General features: G+C 43.3%; 1 protein-coding gene across 7 annotated transcripts in view; it reads right to left on the bottom strand.

Moving 5' to 3' along the window:
* anks1b (ankyrin repeat and sterile alpha motif domain containing 1B) overlaps positions 1-19201 on the bottom strand; it is a 182566-nt gene that overhangs the window by 73533 nt on the left and 89832 nt on the right. For all 7 annotated transcript variants that reach the window (XM_047575793.1, XM_047575791.1, XM_047575792.1 and 4 more), the window contains 2 exons: positions 14092-14248; positions 4783-4919 (listed from right to left, as the gene is read on the bottom strand). In XM_047575793.1, the coding sequence (XP_047431749.1) occupies positions 4783-4919; positions 14092-14248 (294 nt within the window). The remainder of the gene's footprint in view (positions 1-4782; positions 4920-14091; positions 14249-19201) is intronic.

Genomic DNA, 19201 nt, shown 5'->3' with positions numbered 1-19201 from the left:
TTTTAACTTCAGTTGTTTATTTGGTCTATGCTTTAATTTCAGAGTAAAATGAGATTAAACTGCGTGCATTTCAATAAAAAAGAAGGAAATATAAAAGTTTTGACCAGCAGTGTATATTGGATCTTTCAAATGAAGATAGACCGATAGTTTTAAACCCGGCCCTACTTTTTAAATTCATACAACAACATGTTAGATCGATCAGCTCTATCTGGGCCTTTGAGTCTGAGTCATTAAATTTAGTGTGAAAAACAACAATAATTCTTCGTGGGTTCTTCAATATTAAACCACATTTAATCTCAGATGCCTCTTACAGAAAGGAGGATGCTAGTTTTCCCTTTTGGCCTTTTAATGAAGCCTGTTTAAATTCTTTTTTTTTTTTATCAGTATATCTTTAAATCCTCTCTGCAATGGCCTTGTTTGTTTACTATAATTATTCTGTCATCTCCAAATGACTCCACACTGATGTTTAAATTACACATATCAGGACGTAGGCTGGTCAGAACAAGCCTTCACTTCTTCAAGCAGAATCAATACCCCGACTTTCACTTTCAATATATATGATGAAGAGCACGCTGGGAGGGTGAGAATCCGATCATCTGAGGGGATTTTTATTGAGCAGCCTCCTCCTTTAAACCCTGCCGCATCCTCTCGAGCTCCATATGGGGGGAAAATATTATCTCAACACCTCTGCATCAGAAGCCTTATCTCCGCTACGCTCCGTGTGTCTGCGCTCAGGAAAGCTATCAGCTCAGTCAGGCCACCGCTCCGCGTGTTCCCGTATGTGTTCATACATATGTAAGAATGTGTTCAGGCGTGATAACAGAACGAATGCGAGCACACTACAGCGTACATCCACGTGAACCTGGGAGTGAGGTCTCAGTATGAGATGCAGCCACACTTGGAAAGACACACGCGTTTCTATTTCTGTACCTGTAACACATCCTCTGACTCTGAACGCAAACCTCTGAGTCTCACATGAACTATCATTGTGTTTCTGCACTGGTTGAATTTAATTTCTCTTCATAAAAACATAATAAATAATTAGGAAAAATAAGGGCTGTTCCACAAGACAAGTCTTGTCATTTCCATCCCATCTGAACCTGCAAATAAACGACTATTTTCACAAAAGTTGATCATTTACAGTCAGTGAACTGCAGACAAAGTGATCAGCGTGGTTCAGAAAAGGCTGATAGCAGCTCTTCCAGTGTTTTCTGTTTGGCTGCAGACGCAGTAGAGTATTTATACTAGAAATGTATCACTGCAAGAGTTACTTTCTAGAAAGTTGAGATCCCTCAGTGGTACGTAGAAGGTCATTTTCATAACATCTGCTGCTGTTGTTTACTCTGCATCTGTCTGCTCAGTTCATGTCATTAATTGTAAAAGTCATGAACAATAAACAGATTTAAATACAAACTAGAGAGTCCAGCTCCTTCTCAAATAACCCAAAGATATTTTTTTAAATCCAGATGTTATGAGCAGCCTATAGAAGAGGATTCTGTAAGTACCACGCCCGTATCTGTGGCTACGCTAACGGCTAACGCTGTGGCTCTCACACCTTAAGATTAAAAAACAAAAAAACAAAGTAACCTTTGACACTGAATGAAGATTTTATGCCTGATTTGATCATGTGATTGTTAGAGATACCAGCTTCACCCTTTGCAAACTCAAACACGAGTTCTATCATGTGTTCTCTGTAACTGGTAGTGGTTATCAAAATGTGCTGCGAAGACACACACACACACTCAAACTCACACAAGCAGCAAAGTAGGACACTGAGCCAGTGGGTATGAAGCTGATAACCCCATGATGCAGCGCATGCATCTCCGTCCCTTTTTTTCTTTCATCGCCTCTGTGTTTCACATCCCGTCTGCCCATGGACGCGATCAAGAGCTCGTTGGAGATCTAACATCTAAGCGCCTGACACTTTGGACCAGCAGCAAAGCGTCGAGGAATTAAAAAACGAGCCGAACGGGGCGTCTGTGGATCTAAGTCAACAAGGGCCATGTGATCCCTTCATGCTTGTGCAAAGTGATCGCACATGGTTCTGCTTTTATCGGTGAATGACTGGTTGTGCGGGTTTCAGGAGCATTAGCGGTTCATGAGCTGGATAACGTCTTTAAAACCGGGATTTAAGAAGCAAATTTGCTCTAATGACGTTTTTATTTACTGCTGGAGCCAGAGGGAGGGAGGGAGGAGGGAGGAGGGGAGGGAGGGCTGCACACTGCAAAGAATATCCCGGCTCTTACACCAGTCCCTAACTGTCACTTTGCCCATGCGATGGGGAATCTTAGAACGAGTCTGCACTTGCTTCCAGTGCAGCCTGGGTACAACGCTTAATAATTCTTCTTGATTTGCAAATTAAATCACATCAAGTGACTTAAAAAGTTAGGCTCGGATCAGGGATTTAGGCGTTTTGAGTATTTACGTAATCGTGATGCGCGCTCATTCGCCTTCTGGTCGACTCAGACTTGGACGTTTTTTATTCATCCAGGGAAAATGCCTTGAACTGTGAGTGTTTGTTATTTAGCCCGCTGACTAAAACAGAGAAGTCAAAGTAATGGAACTACAAACCGCAGCCTCTAATACGAAAATACAGTCGGTTATTTTAAGCCACTTTAACCCTCCACAAAGCTGATATTTAGTGCAGTCACAATAACACAAACTCAGTCTCAATATGCACCAATTATGCAGCTCTGTGAGGAGTCTCTTGCTAGTATCAGCTCGCTAACATAACATACGCCCACGCTGACAATGCTAACATGCTGATATTAAGGAGGTAATGCTGACCCTCTTTTTCTGTCATCCTTGACATCAAACACACTAATTCCAATAATTTAAATAATTTTATGGTCAAATTTTGTCTGGAGAAAACTTAATGAGTTAATTTTATAGTTGGAGGCTTTGTGTTTACAAACTCCAGTAAAATATAATCAATATCTTTCCCGTTAACCTCCCTGGAAGGCTGAAAGCGTTGCATAAATATTTTATGATACAGCACTACAGCGGGCTCCTGCGCACTTCCTACAGTACGCCGCATGTGTGTGTGTTTGTTGGTGCCGCAGTAGCCGACGAGAGCACTAAAACGAAACGAAATGAATTCAAGAGAATTAATTAGGAGCTATAAAATTGAACTCCTTGATTATGTGAGCTTCAAGCCGAGCGGAGGCCCCGCTGGGCACCGCGTGCGATCCCTTTACGCGCATTAGTTAACATGCCAAAGATAGGCCCATGATAAGGAGGGGGCGGCAGGAGAGGACGGGGGGGGAGGAAACGGGGGAGGAAGTGGAGACGCTGAGGTGAGCGAAGGACATTCAGAGTTAGAGGGAAGTGAAGCTGTGGAGATTCACGCATCGATACGACTGAGATATTTATACGATTATCAGCCCCTAGACTCAAAGACATGAAGCGTCTCTATCTGGAACATGGACCAAACAGTCGATTGAAGGGAATAATAAGTTAATTTAAGCTTCATCACTCCACTGAACCAGCAGCTGAGGTGGATACTTCTTTCTGTGTTATGTTACACACGAGCCGCTCAGTGAGAAAACAACTGCCTTTAATTACCGAGGTGTGAAACGTTCACGCTGCGCCCGTGTGTCTGATACTATCTTCCCAGTGACAGAAGTGAGAGGACTAAATGAATCTAAAGCCACTAATGAGATGAAGTTGTTGTATCAGTTGATTTGCTTTGTGTTCATTCGACACCCCTTGGAATAATCTATTTTTGCGCCGCACGAGTCTGCGACCGAGGTAAAAAGTTCTCCAGGCGAGGTTTGGAATAACGGGAGCGCTTTCCATTTCCCTGCAAGAATATTGATGCAAATCTAACACATATTTCTATTATAAAACAAGCCGGTTTGCTCGGGAGGTTCCTGCCTCAAAATAATCGTAATGCACCATTTTTTTTTTTATTAGATTCCACAAATAAGCGTGAGTCATTTCTGTGTCATTTCAGCAGCAGATGATGAACCTGTCTTGGCTTCGGGCTGCCCGGGTTTAGCTTCTCCCTCTGGATCGCAGACACCACGTCCTTCGTGTTATGAATGTCAGACTTTCTTCAGCTACTTTGTTAAAAGTGCAAATGTGTTGATGGCGGCTGAGGTAGGAGGTAAAAACTGTCAGGAGCGCAGCAATTAATTCTCAATTAAAATATGACGTTGGCTGTCTGGTTACCGTTTTGTTTTTTTAAAGTGAACACTCAAGGTTTCATTGAACCTAATTTACTAGAATGGAAGATCACAGATTATATTATATATATATATTATATATATATGCTGATTTTGTGCATGTCAGAATAGTTCTATGCAGAAACTATGTGAATAGTTGGACTTCAATCTCCAGAAAGATTTTTAGTCGGGTTGTGACTCTAACCTTTGATCAAGATGTCTGAGTTTGAGAATAAAAACACAACAAGCACCGACAACGCTCTCAAATCCTGCAGTCGAGGGCTCCTCCTCTGGGTTTCTGATGCAAAGATGCGATGCTGACGTGCACAAACACAACCAGAAATTTAAAGATACCCCAAACTGAATGTGACTGAAGAACAGAGAGAGAGGAATGCAGATGAAAAAAAAAAGGAACAACACAAAAAGTGAGAATCGATGAGGGGTAACAGACAGAGATGTTTACCACTGTATCTGTGTGTGTGTGTGTGTGTGTGTGTGTGTGTGTGTGTGTGTGTGTGTGTGTGCAGGTGTTTTTAAGCTGCGCGTGGGCGGCTGCTGTGATGTTCAATAATGCATCGGGTCTACCTCTACGGCACATTCATTAGCGTGCGTTCACCTGTGGGCGGATGACTCTCTCGATGTTCTTCAGGGCCGTGTCGGGGGAGGGGGGCGAGCAGTCTGGTGTGGGGCCTGTTGAGCAGTCGCCATGGTTACCGTGCTCCCCCTCACTCACCGTTGCATGGGACAGGTGACCTTGGGGAGAGAGAGAGAGAGAGAGAGAGAAGGTGAGAGGCAAGGAAAGGAGGATGGTATTTGAGGACGTCAGGGTTCGGGCCGTTTGTGTTGATCTAGAGATCGTTCCAAAAACAAGAGTGAGAAACCAGGAAACGCATGAGTCTGCAGCCGCACAAGTATTTCAGTGAGACTTAGTCACTGCTACACGCTAACACAGCCAGTGTAAAACCCCTTTGTGCAAAAACAAATAGGGAAAATCCACCCTGATACGTTTCCAGTGATTTCAGTGATGGGCAATCATTTTTGCAACGGTTGCTTGCTGGTGAACATTCCAGGCTGCGGTTGCCTAGGTAACCCTTTTGTATATTTCCCACAGCATGTTTCCCCGTGAAACTAGGGCAGGAAAACAAAAAAATACTGCTTGTAGGAGAACACGCAGTTGCCACGAAAAACAAAAAAAAGGCTCTCGGTTTGTCCATCGTGGGCTCCTGTAGAAACATGGCAGGTTCCATCTACATCTGACATAACAAGGTTTATTCTTTTCAAATGTAAAACTGGAACCTTTAAAGAGACAATACTAATATGTTACCATGTTCTCAAAGCATCAAAAGATACAACACGTAAATGAGCATCTGTACCAGATTTGAGAACCATCATATATGCATCCAGTTTGGACTAAAGCGCTGAAAAAAAATACTGAATAATAGATATTTATGTCTGAATAAGACTTAATATCTGACAAAAATACACTTGTTAATCAAGATAACTAACTACTTTACCTCACATATTAGAGCAACATGATTATAAAGCTGCACTTCATGTTACATTAGCATGGAAACGCAGCCCTGTTTGATTCGGGGTGAAGTGAGAAACTAAAAAGAAGGTTCAGCTCAACACCTAAATGCGCAGTGTTATTTCCACCTCGCGGTGCAGGGGTAAATACAGATGTGTTTGCATGAGAGAGAGAGTGAGACAGAGACAGAGGTGAGCGGAGTGCATTTTGTAATTTGACAAGCATCAGCAACCACCACAGCAGGAAAATATGACTGCTGTCCAGAGCAGTTTGATGTCTTCCTCTGTGTGTGTGTGTGTGTGTGTGTGTGTCTGAGTGCAGAACTCGGTGTCTGAGCTAATTTCCCTTGTGTAAGATCATTTAACAGGGGGGCAGAAAGGAGGAGAAGGAGGAGGAGGAGGAGGAGGAGGAGGGGAGGAAGAAGAGGATGTGCTGAAGTAGCCCGAATTAAATTTCAGAGAGGGGAGAGCATCTGTCTTAATCAACTGAAAGAGACACAAAGCTACACACCTTCACCCTGGATACTGTTGTCAGTGATGCTGACACACACACAGTAACACACCAGTAGCTTTCTGTCACCTGTCTACACGGATCAGATCAGACGTCAGAGTATCGTCCAATTACAGTGTGAGTGCTAACCTGAGCTATTAAAACACACAAACAAACACAGGTTGACATCATTATCAGAAAAAAACAAAACAGAGCCATGTATGTTGTGAAGGGATTTTATGCGTAAGTCGAGAATTATCTCCACCGAGTGAGAATCTTAATATAAAAGCGTCTTGGATGTTGTGTGGTGTGATTTTTTACAACTCCCACAAATCTTTTTCACCTATTCGAAAATACATTAACGTGTGTCTGCTGCTGCTGCTGTTCTTTATAATGACACATAACACACACTGATCTGTTATTTAATGCGCCGCAAACACCTTTACATTATATTCTGAAAAAAATGTTTCTATTTTTAAACATATTTGTTTCCAGAAAAAACGACAAGTATGTGACAGGCAGCAGAAGATACTGTCAAAAAACTACAAATATTCTCTTTATGGTGGTTTCCATCGCTGGTTTATAGTTAACAGGTTTGTTGGCATTTTTTGTTTTAAGTTGAATTTCTTCATTTTTGCTCCAAGAAAGATGTGCGACTGTTGACTATGAATTCAGCCAAGATGATTGAAGTAAAACAGGGAAAAATCATAGACTGTGTAAAGATGGAGGGAGGAACAGCTCCTGTAAAGTGAAGCCAAAGCAAGTAGAGCTCCCCCTGGTGACTGGCTGCAGTATAGCTTCAGTTTAATTGTTAATGCTATGCACATTCAATCTTTTGGACAATTCTCAGACCACACTGATCAGACTCTGGCTCCTAATTTGACGTTGTTCGTATCCCAGGGACAATAGTGACAGAAGTGGTGACACATTGTCCGTATTATATAGAGTCAATGGGTGACAAGTTGTGACTCAAAGGTACCTCAGTTGCGGCTACATCCCTGGATAGCAACGTATAAAACAGTTAATTTCACGGGTGTCCTGTTTTAAATAGCAGTCATTCCAGATGGAAGATCTTGGCTGACTTGACACCGCTACCATCTCTTAATTACTTTTTCATCATCTGCTCAATTGTTGCTGGATTGTTAAATCTCATTCGCTAATGAGGTAAGTGGAGGATTAAAGATCATCTTGCCAATCTCCACACAGCCATATCCCCTTTTAAAAAAAGATATGCACTGAACTAAACCAACCTGACGCCCAAATCAATGACGTTTAACAACCAAAATCTCACCCTAAATGAACGTCTGTGTTTCAAGTTTTAAGAAGTTTCATCAACGTGTTTTTGAGATACTGCGTTCACAACAATGAGCCGTTTGTACGACCAAACGCCTCCAGCAGTAAATGGCGGCAATGAGGCTCGTCTAAGAAAACATTAGTGGCAATAATATACTAGAATGGGAAAGAAACGACCAACATATGCCTCATAAAGTAATTTAAAGACCGAAAGTCACTTGAATATAACTTATAATCAAACTACTTGTACTAAAACCTGAAAAAAATCTCCAAAAACATGATCCGCGTCCATTCTTTTTAACAGCATCGATGTGAAGCTCCTATAAAACTCTGTCTCCTCACGCTCCAGAATTTGTCAGCGTCTTCCTATATTTATATTCAACAGTACGGCTGCAGACGATGGAGACACAATCACACACACGTGTGCTTCGGGGAAAGTGACACAGCATCACAGCATGTTCTCACATCTATCAAACGTGTGTGTGTGTGTGTGTGTGTGTGTGTGTGTTCATGTTTGAAAGCTTGCGCAAACACAGACAGTGGTGCAGACTAGATTTTTACCTAAGGTGGTGGACGCGCACACACACACACACACACACACACACACACACACTTAATCATGAAGGAACCGCCTGGGGCTGAATCAATGATTAAATGCGGGTGTGAACAGATAAAATAAAAACGCGGGGAAAAAGAGACATAAGGAAGGATGCAACAGAGGCATATATATGTAGACAGACTGAGATTTTGCCCCTATTGAGTAAATAAGCCTGTCAACACTGAGGCTTTGATGATGGATGTGAGATGTGTCTGTGTGTGCTCTTCTCACTCTCCGCCTTAGGCTCACTCATGGGAAACACTCCCAGGACTGTGAATATTAAAGCACATGCATGCATGTGCGTCTAGATGTAATAACTGCGGGGAGCTGAGGCCTGTTTACATGCACAGGTTTGGACTGATCGGCGTGTGAAACTGTAAGCAACACCCTCTGGGAGAACTCGCTGTTAACGTGTTTTTTCCGGGTGTTTTCTTTCTGAATGTCAAACGCAGGTATGTAGCATGTGCTCGCACAACGCGTGGCAGAGCCTGGATTTACACAAACACGCCTGTGTGCACATCCAAGGCCAGCTGGACGGCTCATTACTGCAGGTGTGCAGCGGTGCGCAGAGCAGACGCGTGTCCAAAGCCAATGCCGAGTCGGCTGTCCTCTCCCTTCTCGCCTAACAAGACGAAAACTGTCAACGCCAGACGTGTTCTCCGGGCTGTCAGCTCAGCCTCTGGGCCATTCACGTATTATTTCACATGCATTCTGTATGCGTGCGCATGGAGAAAAATGCTCTCTTCCTCGTCCCTGAACTAAAGCTGAACTCTTAACGCCGCAGACGTAATTGGACCGAATTCTAAGCGAGCGTGAACAATATCGAGTTAAATAATGAACAGTATGTGCAGCCTCAGATTATGACTGCGCTGTGATGCATTCAAGAGTTGACGTATCTTCAGAAAAACACGTTTATAACACACATCTTTACTAATATTGTTATCACATTTGAACTGGCGCTTGGTAATGAAATGAAATACTGTAATGGTTCAAGAGCAGCTTTCAATTTACTTAAGCTCTGCCTTGAATAGTAAGCGGTTAAAGGGTCACAAATAGTCAAGTCAGCACCAAAGCTGCTCTCTTTACCTTTATTTAATTAAGTTTCAAAGGCAGGACTTTGGTGCCGAGAGGCTCATACAGAGCAGGAAGGTTGTAGAGGCTATTGGTGTTTTTTTTTTTTTTCCTTTCTCATGTGAAATTTATAGGTGTAGAGAAAACACAGAATAGCACCAGGGTTACTTTAAACTTCTCATAAGCATAAGCATAGATTGGAAAAGTCTCGCTTTATAAACTGACTAACCCAGAACTGAAAGAAAGAAACACAAAACTGTGTGAGCGTGACCATTTCGCCTGCATTTCTTCCAACAAGTAAACGGACCTCGACCCTTTTAATGGCTCGAGCCCCGGGGCTGATACTTCGCTGCCACTCGACGTCTCCGGTGCCGACAAAACGTGGGATAAACGGGGCGAGACGCAGCTGCATCATCGTCAAGACAGATTTAGAGAGGACCGGTGGTTAATACGAGGAGCTGAGTCAGAATCTAGTCTTGCTAAACCTTTCAGACAGTTGCGTTGTAGTGAGGACGCTTGCGACAGGCTGACGTGAACTCAATTAACTCCGTTAACCAGACTGTAAGAGGATCAAAGATCTGTACATGCTGGACAGGTTTGCAGCTTCATGTTGCACACGTCAGCAGCGGCTTGTTTACCAGCCGGAACCGAGATGTGTGTTTATCTCAGAGGAGTCAGTAAATAGCAGGAAAAAAAAAAAAAACACTTTTGCTCTAACCACTTGGCAACGCTCCGTACTTTCTGCCTGCCCTATACGTGACTGAGGTTATGTCCTTTCTCTACTTGACCAACAATGTTTTTTTTTTGTTTTGTAATCTAACCATCAACGCAACAATCCTGTGGTTCACGTCCATTGTTGGATCCTACCTATGTTGAGGCATATATTTAAAGAATTTGAAGAATTCTGAAAAAAAAAAAAGAAAAGAAAAAGAAGGACTAGTATATAGGTAGTAATTAGACTCAGGCTTCTAGTTTCAAGCAAAAAATGATGCATATGCCGTCATGGTTGTAAGAAGCTGATGCAATACTGGTCTAAAAGAAGGTCTTGTTGTGCTTTTAGATATTCAGATGTTCATTCGTTATAAGGTAGGAGATAAGGTGCCAAACAACGCCACTAATGAAGAGTAGGAAATAATGACAGGGTTGGAGATAGAAATCACAGATAATGATCTGAAGTGGTCTGTGCACACTATTATATAAAAACCCTTTCAAGACCCCCGCAAAGATAAACCACATCATAGTGACAGAGACATAAATTTGAAAAAGGATTTGTATAACCTCCTGAGAGACAAGCTTTTGTTTTTTTTGGAACGCATCTTAAATTCTTTGAGATAAGATTATGATCTTTAGGTATTTGGGATTAGTAGGACCTAAGAAATATAAAAAATAAGCTTTCTTTGAAAGCATCAATGTACATCAATGTGTAAAACTGTTCATTTTAATGCAAAAGCTAAATTGGAAATGATGAAATCCCAGTGTCCTCAAACGAGTACTTGCATGTCAGTTGATAAACATAAATAAACAAATACACTGACCCTTTGCTCCCAGTGCATGGAAGACAACAGGTCTCAATGAACCAGAATAAGCTGCTACAAACCTAAAATGTAGTGTCCCCATATGAGGACACAGGGCCATATACTCAAATTTGATGCAGTGTTGATGCAGCACGAAGTGATTCCCTGAGTTGAAAGCAATGAAGTTTCATAAGAAAGGAACCCATCCAATAGCGTAAGTATGATCCCAATTTAATGTGCAAAGTGACTGCCTCAGGACGCACTGAGCAGCAGGATTATGCACACATGTACTCGGCCGTACTTTGCATTAGAAAGAGAAGAATTCGATTTATTTGCTGTCAGAAGTCACAGTTGTCACGTAAGAGGACATGTGGCGCAACGTGATAACGTTCCAATGAATCCCGCAGCCTCCAAAGTGGGACCGTAGGAGACGGAGGGGATGGAGAACGATAAAAGTAAAGTAAATGAGATGGAGGTGGGGGTGGAAGGGGGGGTATCTAAGTAGCAGAGGCGTGAAATGCAGGAAATTGTTTGGGGGTGGCGGTTTCTGTGACGGCAGGTCTCCACAGAGGACGGCGTGAGTGACATTCAGAAGATAGATTTTGATAAAGCCGTCGTGATTGTTTGAGGCTTTCAGAGAGGATTGTAGTGTCTGCCTCCACTCGGCGTGATACTGCAGCAGCCCACACCTGCACTCGACAGGACAGGTGGGGATCAGGCAGGGCTCACACTGCAGAAGATCTCAGCACATGTTTCAAAGCCATTTACAGCGGGAGAGAAAAAAAAAAAAGAAAAGGTGTTGACGATGTCAGTGGTTAGAGAAAAGGCCAGGCTCTAAAAATATATAATAAAAATGATGATGAGTCTCATAGGATTAGTGTTTCTAGGGGATCTTGTGAGATTTAGAAATCATCCGTCGTCAGTGGTGCATGTGGTGCATTTGCAGAGGATAAGTGAAGTCTGTGTTTTACTCAAATTTAGTGACCTTATCCCTGGATATGACGCCAAGACTCTGCAGCTGAACATCCGATTTCTGAACAAAAGTAGTAATGCTGTCCACAGCTTCATTTCTTCCATGGGGAAGAAGCAAAAGATCTGCACTTTTCTTTTGCCTTGAAAACAAATAAAATCAAAATCACATTGATGCCTATTTGCCTGGGATTATATATTATCACAAGGCCTCTAACCAAAATACTGCAGGTATTATCTGGTGTGATTTTTACTTTAAAAACTGTAGACAAGCCAAATCCTCAGAGATCATGGCGTGTTCAGCGTTTTATTTCTTCATTTATTAAATAAACTTGAATTAACTCACAGTAGCTGCATAATATAACATCTGCCAACCCTGAGAGTTTTCAGACTCAATAACAAACCGGATTACTCATTGAGAAAGATTTTTTTTTTTGTTTTTTTTTGCAGTGTAATGCACCAAGTCTCTCCGTCCCCCCCCCCCCCCCCCCACCATGTTCCTTCAACATCACATCCTTCCTCTCGCAGGCAGATAAAGAGGGACTGACTCACACCCATGTCCAATTAGCCTGACATGTGACTGGACTCGGAGCAGAAATCCAGGATTTTCCCTCCTGCTGCGTCACAGCCTCACATTCACGCCTCAGCCTGAGTCAACCCCCCCAACCCCACCCCCACCCAACTGTATGAACCGAGTGGATAATCCACCCTCTTTCCTTACAGTCTGCCTCCCTAGCACAAGCCTGTCAGACATGAGGCACTTCTAGTCTTTTTAACTAATAACACGGAAATGTGGGAGTCGTTCGTTCCCCCTTCTCTCTCGTTTGGTCAGGTACCAGCGCTCAGACAGCTGAGAACAAACAACACCCACACTGCTCACTTACGTCAGAGGAGCAATTTTCCACCATAAGACACTTTGACATAAAGCGGCTCACCTCCCGCACACTCGCAATCCAGACTGCGCGCTGACAGTTCAACTCTGTGCCACCGCAGACACGCATGAACACACACACACAGACACAAAACTCTACAGCAGAAATCTCTCTGCTCCTTTTTTTTTTTTTTTAAAGGGGATGGAGGGAGGAGGAATGAAAAGGGTGGGTGGGTTGATTTGTGTGTGTGTGGAGGGGGAGGGGGAGGAGGAGGAGGAGGAGGAGGGAGGGTGTCACTAGCGAGACAGTTCCCATGGCAACGTACAGGTGACTCACCAGCCGGTGATGCAGTTGCCGTGACAACCCGCGGTGTGTAGCGTCGCCACGGGAGACGAGTGGAAGGGCAGAGCGTTTTGTGGGCGTTTGTTGTCGCGGGTGTCGAAAGTATTAGAGCGCCGCAGACCAAACAAGTGATGAGCAAACAGAACGGAGGGAAAGGTCAGACGCCCGGGGGGGATTAGCTCATGAACTACACACGACACTGAGAACAGATGTGAGGGCAGCGTGGACGGCATCGTGAATCAGGAATAAATCGCTGAGTAGTTAAAAAACACCTATGATTTACATTTGTCACTCGAACTAAACTCATCGACCGGGATGAAGTTGTATCCATTGTGAAATTAAAGGAGGACCATTAACTAGATCAGGAGTTGGTTGAGACTAAAAATCCAAGTGAATGTTGAACTTACTTAATCGGTTGGCCAGAATTATTCCCGGACTATTATTAGTTTTCCTGGAAGTGTAATTAAGTATCAGCTCGGTGACGTGTTCCCGCACCTTGGCCAGAAAGGCCAGTCACGTGTGAGCTCGTGTTTGTCTTCAACGGAGCACTTCGTCTCCAGAACAATGTCAGGCGCACAGATAAAAATCAATGCAGCACCCAGAGATATTTTTAAACCAGGCATTCTTCTCGCCTGTCAAAGCCTGACGCCGACATTACCCACAATGCTGCGGGGCCAGCGATATTTTGGTTGGAGGTGGCTAACGTAGCTTAGAGACAGAAAACATCAAACAGAGATAAGGGCTGAAAAACACATGAGGACATTTGTTTTGTCAAGTGGAAGCAGCAAGACGTGCACGGAGGCTCCATAAATGATGTTTTGAAGGAGATAAGGAATGAATTAATATAAGGGGTAGAGCTATAAGGGGCCATATCTGAAATCCTCACAGCACTATAGGAATAAATTACATAAACGATGCATGATGCCAAACAACGTCCTTCTCACTCTCACCCACGTTTTCCACACCTGTCAACAATATGTTTGGCTTTCAGGTGGTTCAGTTCCTCCATCAGAGTCGTTCGTATGGACTGTTGCCTGCAGTAAATCGTGCAGGAAGGAACCTTATGATCCTATGTCAAATCATTTTAAAGAAACTTTTTGAAGGGACCAAAAAACTAAAAAGTTTCCAAAGTCTGAAACAAACTACTTCTAATAACTCTTCACATATAAATGAGGCATTACATCTACAGAAGCTGAATCTGAGTCTGGAATTAGCTTTGTGTCGAGTTATTTTTCTTCGTGCGTCCTACCATTGCGTGGGCAGGAGTTGAGCCGGTGGTTGATGTCGAGGGAGCAGGGTTTGCGTGTGACGGCGGTGGTCACGGACTCGTACGGGTTGTCCTCATCTTCTGGAAGGAAGACGTCCAGTGACGGAGACGTGACGATGTCTGCGGAACGTTTCGAATCCTGGGAGAGGGACAGAGAGGAGAACAGAGAGAGAGAGAGAAAAGAAAAAAAAACTAATGAGACAGCAACAGCAACACTTTTATGGTCTTTTTCTTTCCAGCACCATAATTGTGTATATTTTGTTCAAACTGTTACAATGGGAAATCTCTTCGGTGCTCTACTCATTTAGCCAAACACAAAGATGCAGCTATTTACATTATTAATTTTGAACCGCAGCCACACCGGCCCGTTATGTCCTCCAATAAACCCAGATACGGTGTTTCATGTTAACTAATCATTGTTGGAACACAAAGCAGAGAGGCCTCTGAGTCCAGACGGACTGACATGGGAACAAAATAAAGCAAAAAGGCACGCACTCATTTCGATTTTATGAGCACTGCAGCGGCTCTGAATGTTCCATCTTTTTGCTGTTCTCTCAGTTCAGCTCCAGGCTGTCATTCGAGGCCAAACATGTTCACACCACTGGCTCATCGTGAAAGATAAAGTTCGACGTTCTCTCAGAAGAAAGGGTTGGAGAAAGTCTGAACTTTTCTTGCTTCTTTTACGTCCAACAGAAAATCAATTTCAAGGGTTGTTGTGTTCAGTTTTGCACAATTAAAAGAGAAAAAAAAATCCTTAAAACAAAAAAGAGACATTTAAAAAAATAGCTTTGAATAAAGATGTTACGTTATTACGGATTGTTAAATGGTGGTAGAGGCGGCTCCACTCTCTAATGGTGCATTGGCTTCAGGATCTTACCTAATGGTGTGAGTGTACTTTTCTGACAAAAAAAAAACAAAAAGGAGAAAGAATAATAACACGCTGGGAAACAGGGAGCAGAGTCCATGAAACACAACAGTGGCAGATCTGCGAGTCCAGATAACTCTGTCAAAACAACATCTGGATCTGCTTTACTGTCTGATGCAGAGGAGGAGGTTCATTAGCAGCACATGCACCGCTGAAGTTTCCACATTGTGAAAAAGAATAGCAAACTAAGAAATAAACAAAATGTTTGGAAAAGATGAACGCATTTTCTTAAAGTAATACGACAATAAAAGGCTGGTAGGTAGGAGGTGTAACAGCATGAGACCTAGAATGAACAAATTTCTGAAAAGAAGGAAGTTGTTATTAGGTAGGACGGGTGCTTATAATCACATTGTATTGTATCGTTTTGAATCGTTTCGTATCGTATCGTATCGTTTCTTTTCGTATCGTTTTGAATCGTACCGTATTGTTTTGAATCGTATCGTATCGTTTTGAATCGTATCGTATCGTTTCGTATCGTATCGTAGGAGGCTAGGGAGAGCTACACCACGCTGAATCGGCTGACATGACATGTCCACTGGTGTGGGACAGATTTCCACCTTCTGTCCTTATACAAAATAAACAAAAACGCATTATCACCTCTCCTTAAGTGATTCTCTTGAGTGTCTTTACATTTAATGATTCATTAGAGAAAGGGGGAAAACGCACACTAAAGAAAATGCAGTTATTAGACTGTTAATGGAAAACAAAGTTCATTCACCCTTCTCAATTAGTAGCTCTTTCTGTTCAGTCTGAATAAAAACATGAGATGCTGACGACTGTAATTTGCATATTAAATAAACTGCATCAACAACTTTTTTTTTTCCAGAAGGAGTTTGGAGCCTTTTGAAAACCCACTCTCATCTGAGGCTGAATGACGAAGAGTTCGATGTTTCTTTGGGACCTTTATATAACAACCTCCTCTCCCCGCATTTCAGGAGAAACTCAGATTGCTCTTTGCTGCAGGACCCGTGAAAAGGTTGAGACCCAAAGGGCTCGGGGAGGGAGAGATGATGTCCAAAAGGTCCCTTATCTCCGAGGCAGATGCGTAGTGAGAAGGAATGAAAAATAAGACTGAGGGATGTGAGGAGTGGGAAAAGGTTACAGGGCGCGAGCATCGTTTCATCCAAAAAAGACACTTCTTTCTAGCATCGCGGTCTCTGGATGCCCGTCTCTTCCCCACCGCCCAACACTCCATCATCATCTCTGAAGTGACACTTGGCAACCTGCCCTGGCCGTACCCTTCCTAATGGGATCAGCGGTAAACTTGTCACCATAGTGACAATTTGAGTGCGCGTGAGGCTGCAGCTCTCCTCCGAGTTGGTTCAGATAGATTTCTCCACAGCACGACTCCATCATTCCCTCATTCGCCTTCTCCCAACCTCTTTTACTCATTCAACACTCATTACTCTTCTTGTCATCGTCTGCTACTACTACATTACCCACACTGCACCAGGCCATCAATCACACCCTGAGCACGCTCAAAGCGGATTAATCATCCTGGCTGATAGAGCAATCAGTCCTTTGATGGTTCCTCTCGCTCACGCCCTCTGCACTCAATCTGAGATTTATTTCACACCGCGCTGTATTAAAAGGCCTGCGAACTCGAAGCCCCCTTCTCTTCTTATTTCACCCCCATTTTCCATCTGCATCAGCCCTCAATTAGACTGCCATTACCAGCTAATGGAGAGCCAGTCAGTCTTATGTTCCTTCACTCCACAGGTGGCCCCGGCCTCTGCTGACACTGATTTGACGTGACAGCACAGATAGCCGCAGATTTCACTCAGAGAGCCGAAGGAAAGTGTGGAGAGTGCTCTGAAGGAGCCGTAAAGAGTCGCTCCGAGTTCAGGAGAATAAAAACTCCACACAGTCTGACGGCTCAAATTAAAGGAGCAATGAATCACACTCACACTTCATTTTGAGGCTGTAACTGTGCGTAAAGAAAGACGAGACTATTAGGTAGAGCTGGTACAAGTCAACACCGTATATCTCAATGTACACGCAGCATGAGGATAATCTACCTTCCATTAGTTCCTCTATGAGGTCACTGACACTACTACACTAATTGCTTTGTAATGCGCTGCACAAATACTAGACGTATGGATTGTGGTTTGGATCCTGAGTCTGAGAGACAGGCTACCAATGAGGTGTGAGATGGGAGGAAAAAATCATCAACAGTGCACCCTTCTATTTAAAATAATTCAATTTTATACCCAGCTAAACTCAATCCTGTCCTGTGAAGGGGATAATTTGAACTCGACTCTTTACATGCACCTAAACATCAGATGTTCTTCAGTCATGTGAGAAAAGTTCTTTTTCCAGCTGTAATGATGAATCTACTGTTAATGTAACCCCACAACTTTATAAACAACTTTTTACTAATTCAATAGAAGAAGACGGGGCTGATGTTTTTTTTTTTTTTTTTTTTAACGCTGCTGCTCACTTTGATTCATCTTTCAGACAAAAGCTGGTGTCACCTGACGTTCGCCCCCATGAGAAGCAAACATGCACAGAAAGAATATATTCAAGACACTTGTAGAGAAACAATGAAGGAGTTTGTACCGTTATTTTGGAGTGTATTTGTTAAAGTTTACACCACTTTTCACCGTCTGATTTTGACAGTCCATAAGTCCACTACCTCTAACTTTAGAGTCAGGAATAAAAACGAGGAAGAGACACACAGTTTTTATGTTATTGCTACTGCAGTTAAAGTAGCTAGAGGAGAGCTTGATTACGACGCTGCTGCATGTGATCTGGATTTAAAGAACCTGTGACCTGGTGCCTTGTGTGGGAGTGAACTGGGTCAGAGTCGGCAGGAAATCCTCTAGATTGCTTGTTGGTATGAAGCTGCAACAGGGTGCAGCTCCTCAGAGATAATAACGAGAAAAAACTTTCCGAGTTAAATTTGTTACTGGAAGTGAAAGGTGATTCAAATGGAACCATTGTCTTTGTAGCAGGAAGTGACAGAGCTCATGTGTTATTCAGCTTTAATTTAAAGTAACATCTATAAGCTACTTATTTATGCCATGAAGTTACAGTGAGTTTCATGAATTACAGTAGCATTAGTTAACAGATAAACTGGGAGAAAGCTCTGGAAATAGATTCATCTGTCGTGTCTACAGGGAGGAAAGGGGTAAGAAAGAAAGCAAGAGATTACTGACAACTAGGCCCAAAATTATATTCTTTAAAAAGGACAGAGCTAGCAAATTCATTTTTAATTCTCCTATCATGTCATTTCTCATTCTTTCGTCGCTACCGCTCACCTCCTTTCTCTTTCACTTGTACCTCATTTCTCCTCTTTCTAAATCTTCAGCTTCCACCCTGCCCTCTCAGGAGGAAACAAAAATAATGATATATGAATAAAAACAGCGCCCGAGATAAAGACAGAGACAGACGAGCGAGAGGCGACAGAGGCAGAGGAAAACACAGGTAGATGAAAGCGACGCCAGAATCCGACTCAACACTTACTTTGTAGTTTGTGACAGCGAATCCCGAGGAGATGAGCAGGAGACAGAAAGGGGGGAAGAGGAAAATGAGTTTGCGCTGGGGAAGGGAAGCGGCGGAAGTGGGAGTGCGGTGAGTTAAGAGCAGGGATTTCCTCACACACGCACGCGGAAATGTGGGGGAAAACACACGCAAACGGGAGGTGGGTGCAGATAGGTTTCGTAAAGGAGAGGAGAAGCCGGGCGACCGATGCCGACAGCTCGAAGTTTGAGCAACTCACGCTCAAGTCCACCGCCGTCTGGAGATGAAACGAATCGGCTACCTGGTATTTCTGACGGCGTCCTCGCTCCTCTTCCTGCTTTTTCCCCTCAAGTGCTCATATAGCTGTGAAACGTGGTCGCCGGGGCTTCAAGCCGAGCAAAGAAGAGCAATGCCTCCAACAAACAAACACACTTCATTCATTTCCCTCCCTCCGCCCTGCCTCCCTCGCTATCTTCCAGGGCAGAGATAGGACAGAGAAACTTGTGTTCGAGCCGAAACAGGAAGAGAGCAGGCAAACAGAGGCCTCCTCTGGCCACTAATTAGCAGGTCGTACGCGGCTCCCGTTCAACTGCAGGGGCCGAGATTAAACGTCTGAGCGCGATGATGCCCGCACATGTGACCGTAGGATTGTGATTATATCTGTGTAATAATGCAGCGTGAGATTGTACGTGTCTGCCTCCAGTA

Source organism: Mugil cephalus, chromosome 22 (genome assembly GCF_022458985.1).
Source record: "Mugil cephalus isolate CIBA_MC_2020 chromosome 22, CIBA_Mcephalus_1.1, whole genome shotgun sequence".
NCBI classification, from domain to species: Eukaryota; Metazoa; Chordata; class Actinopteri; order Mugiliformes; family Mugilidae; genus Mugil; species Mugil cephalus.
The sequence above is the reverse complement of the archived record's forward strand: the minus strand, read 5'-3'. Positions and strand labels throughout refer to the sequence as shown.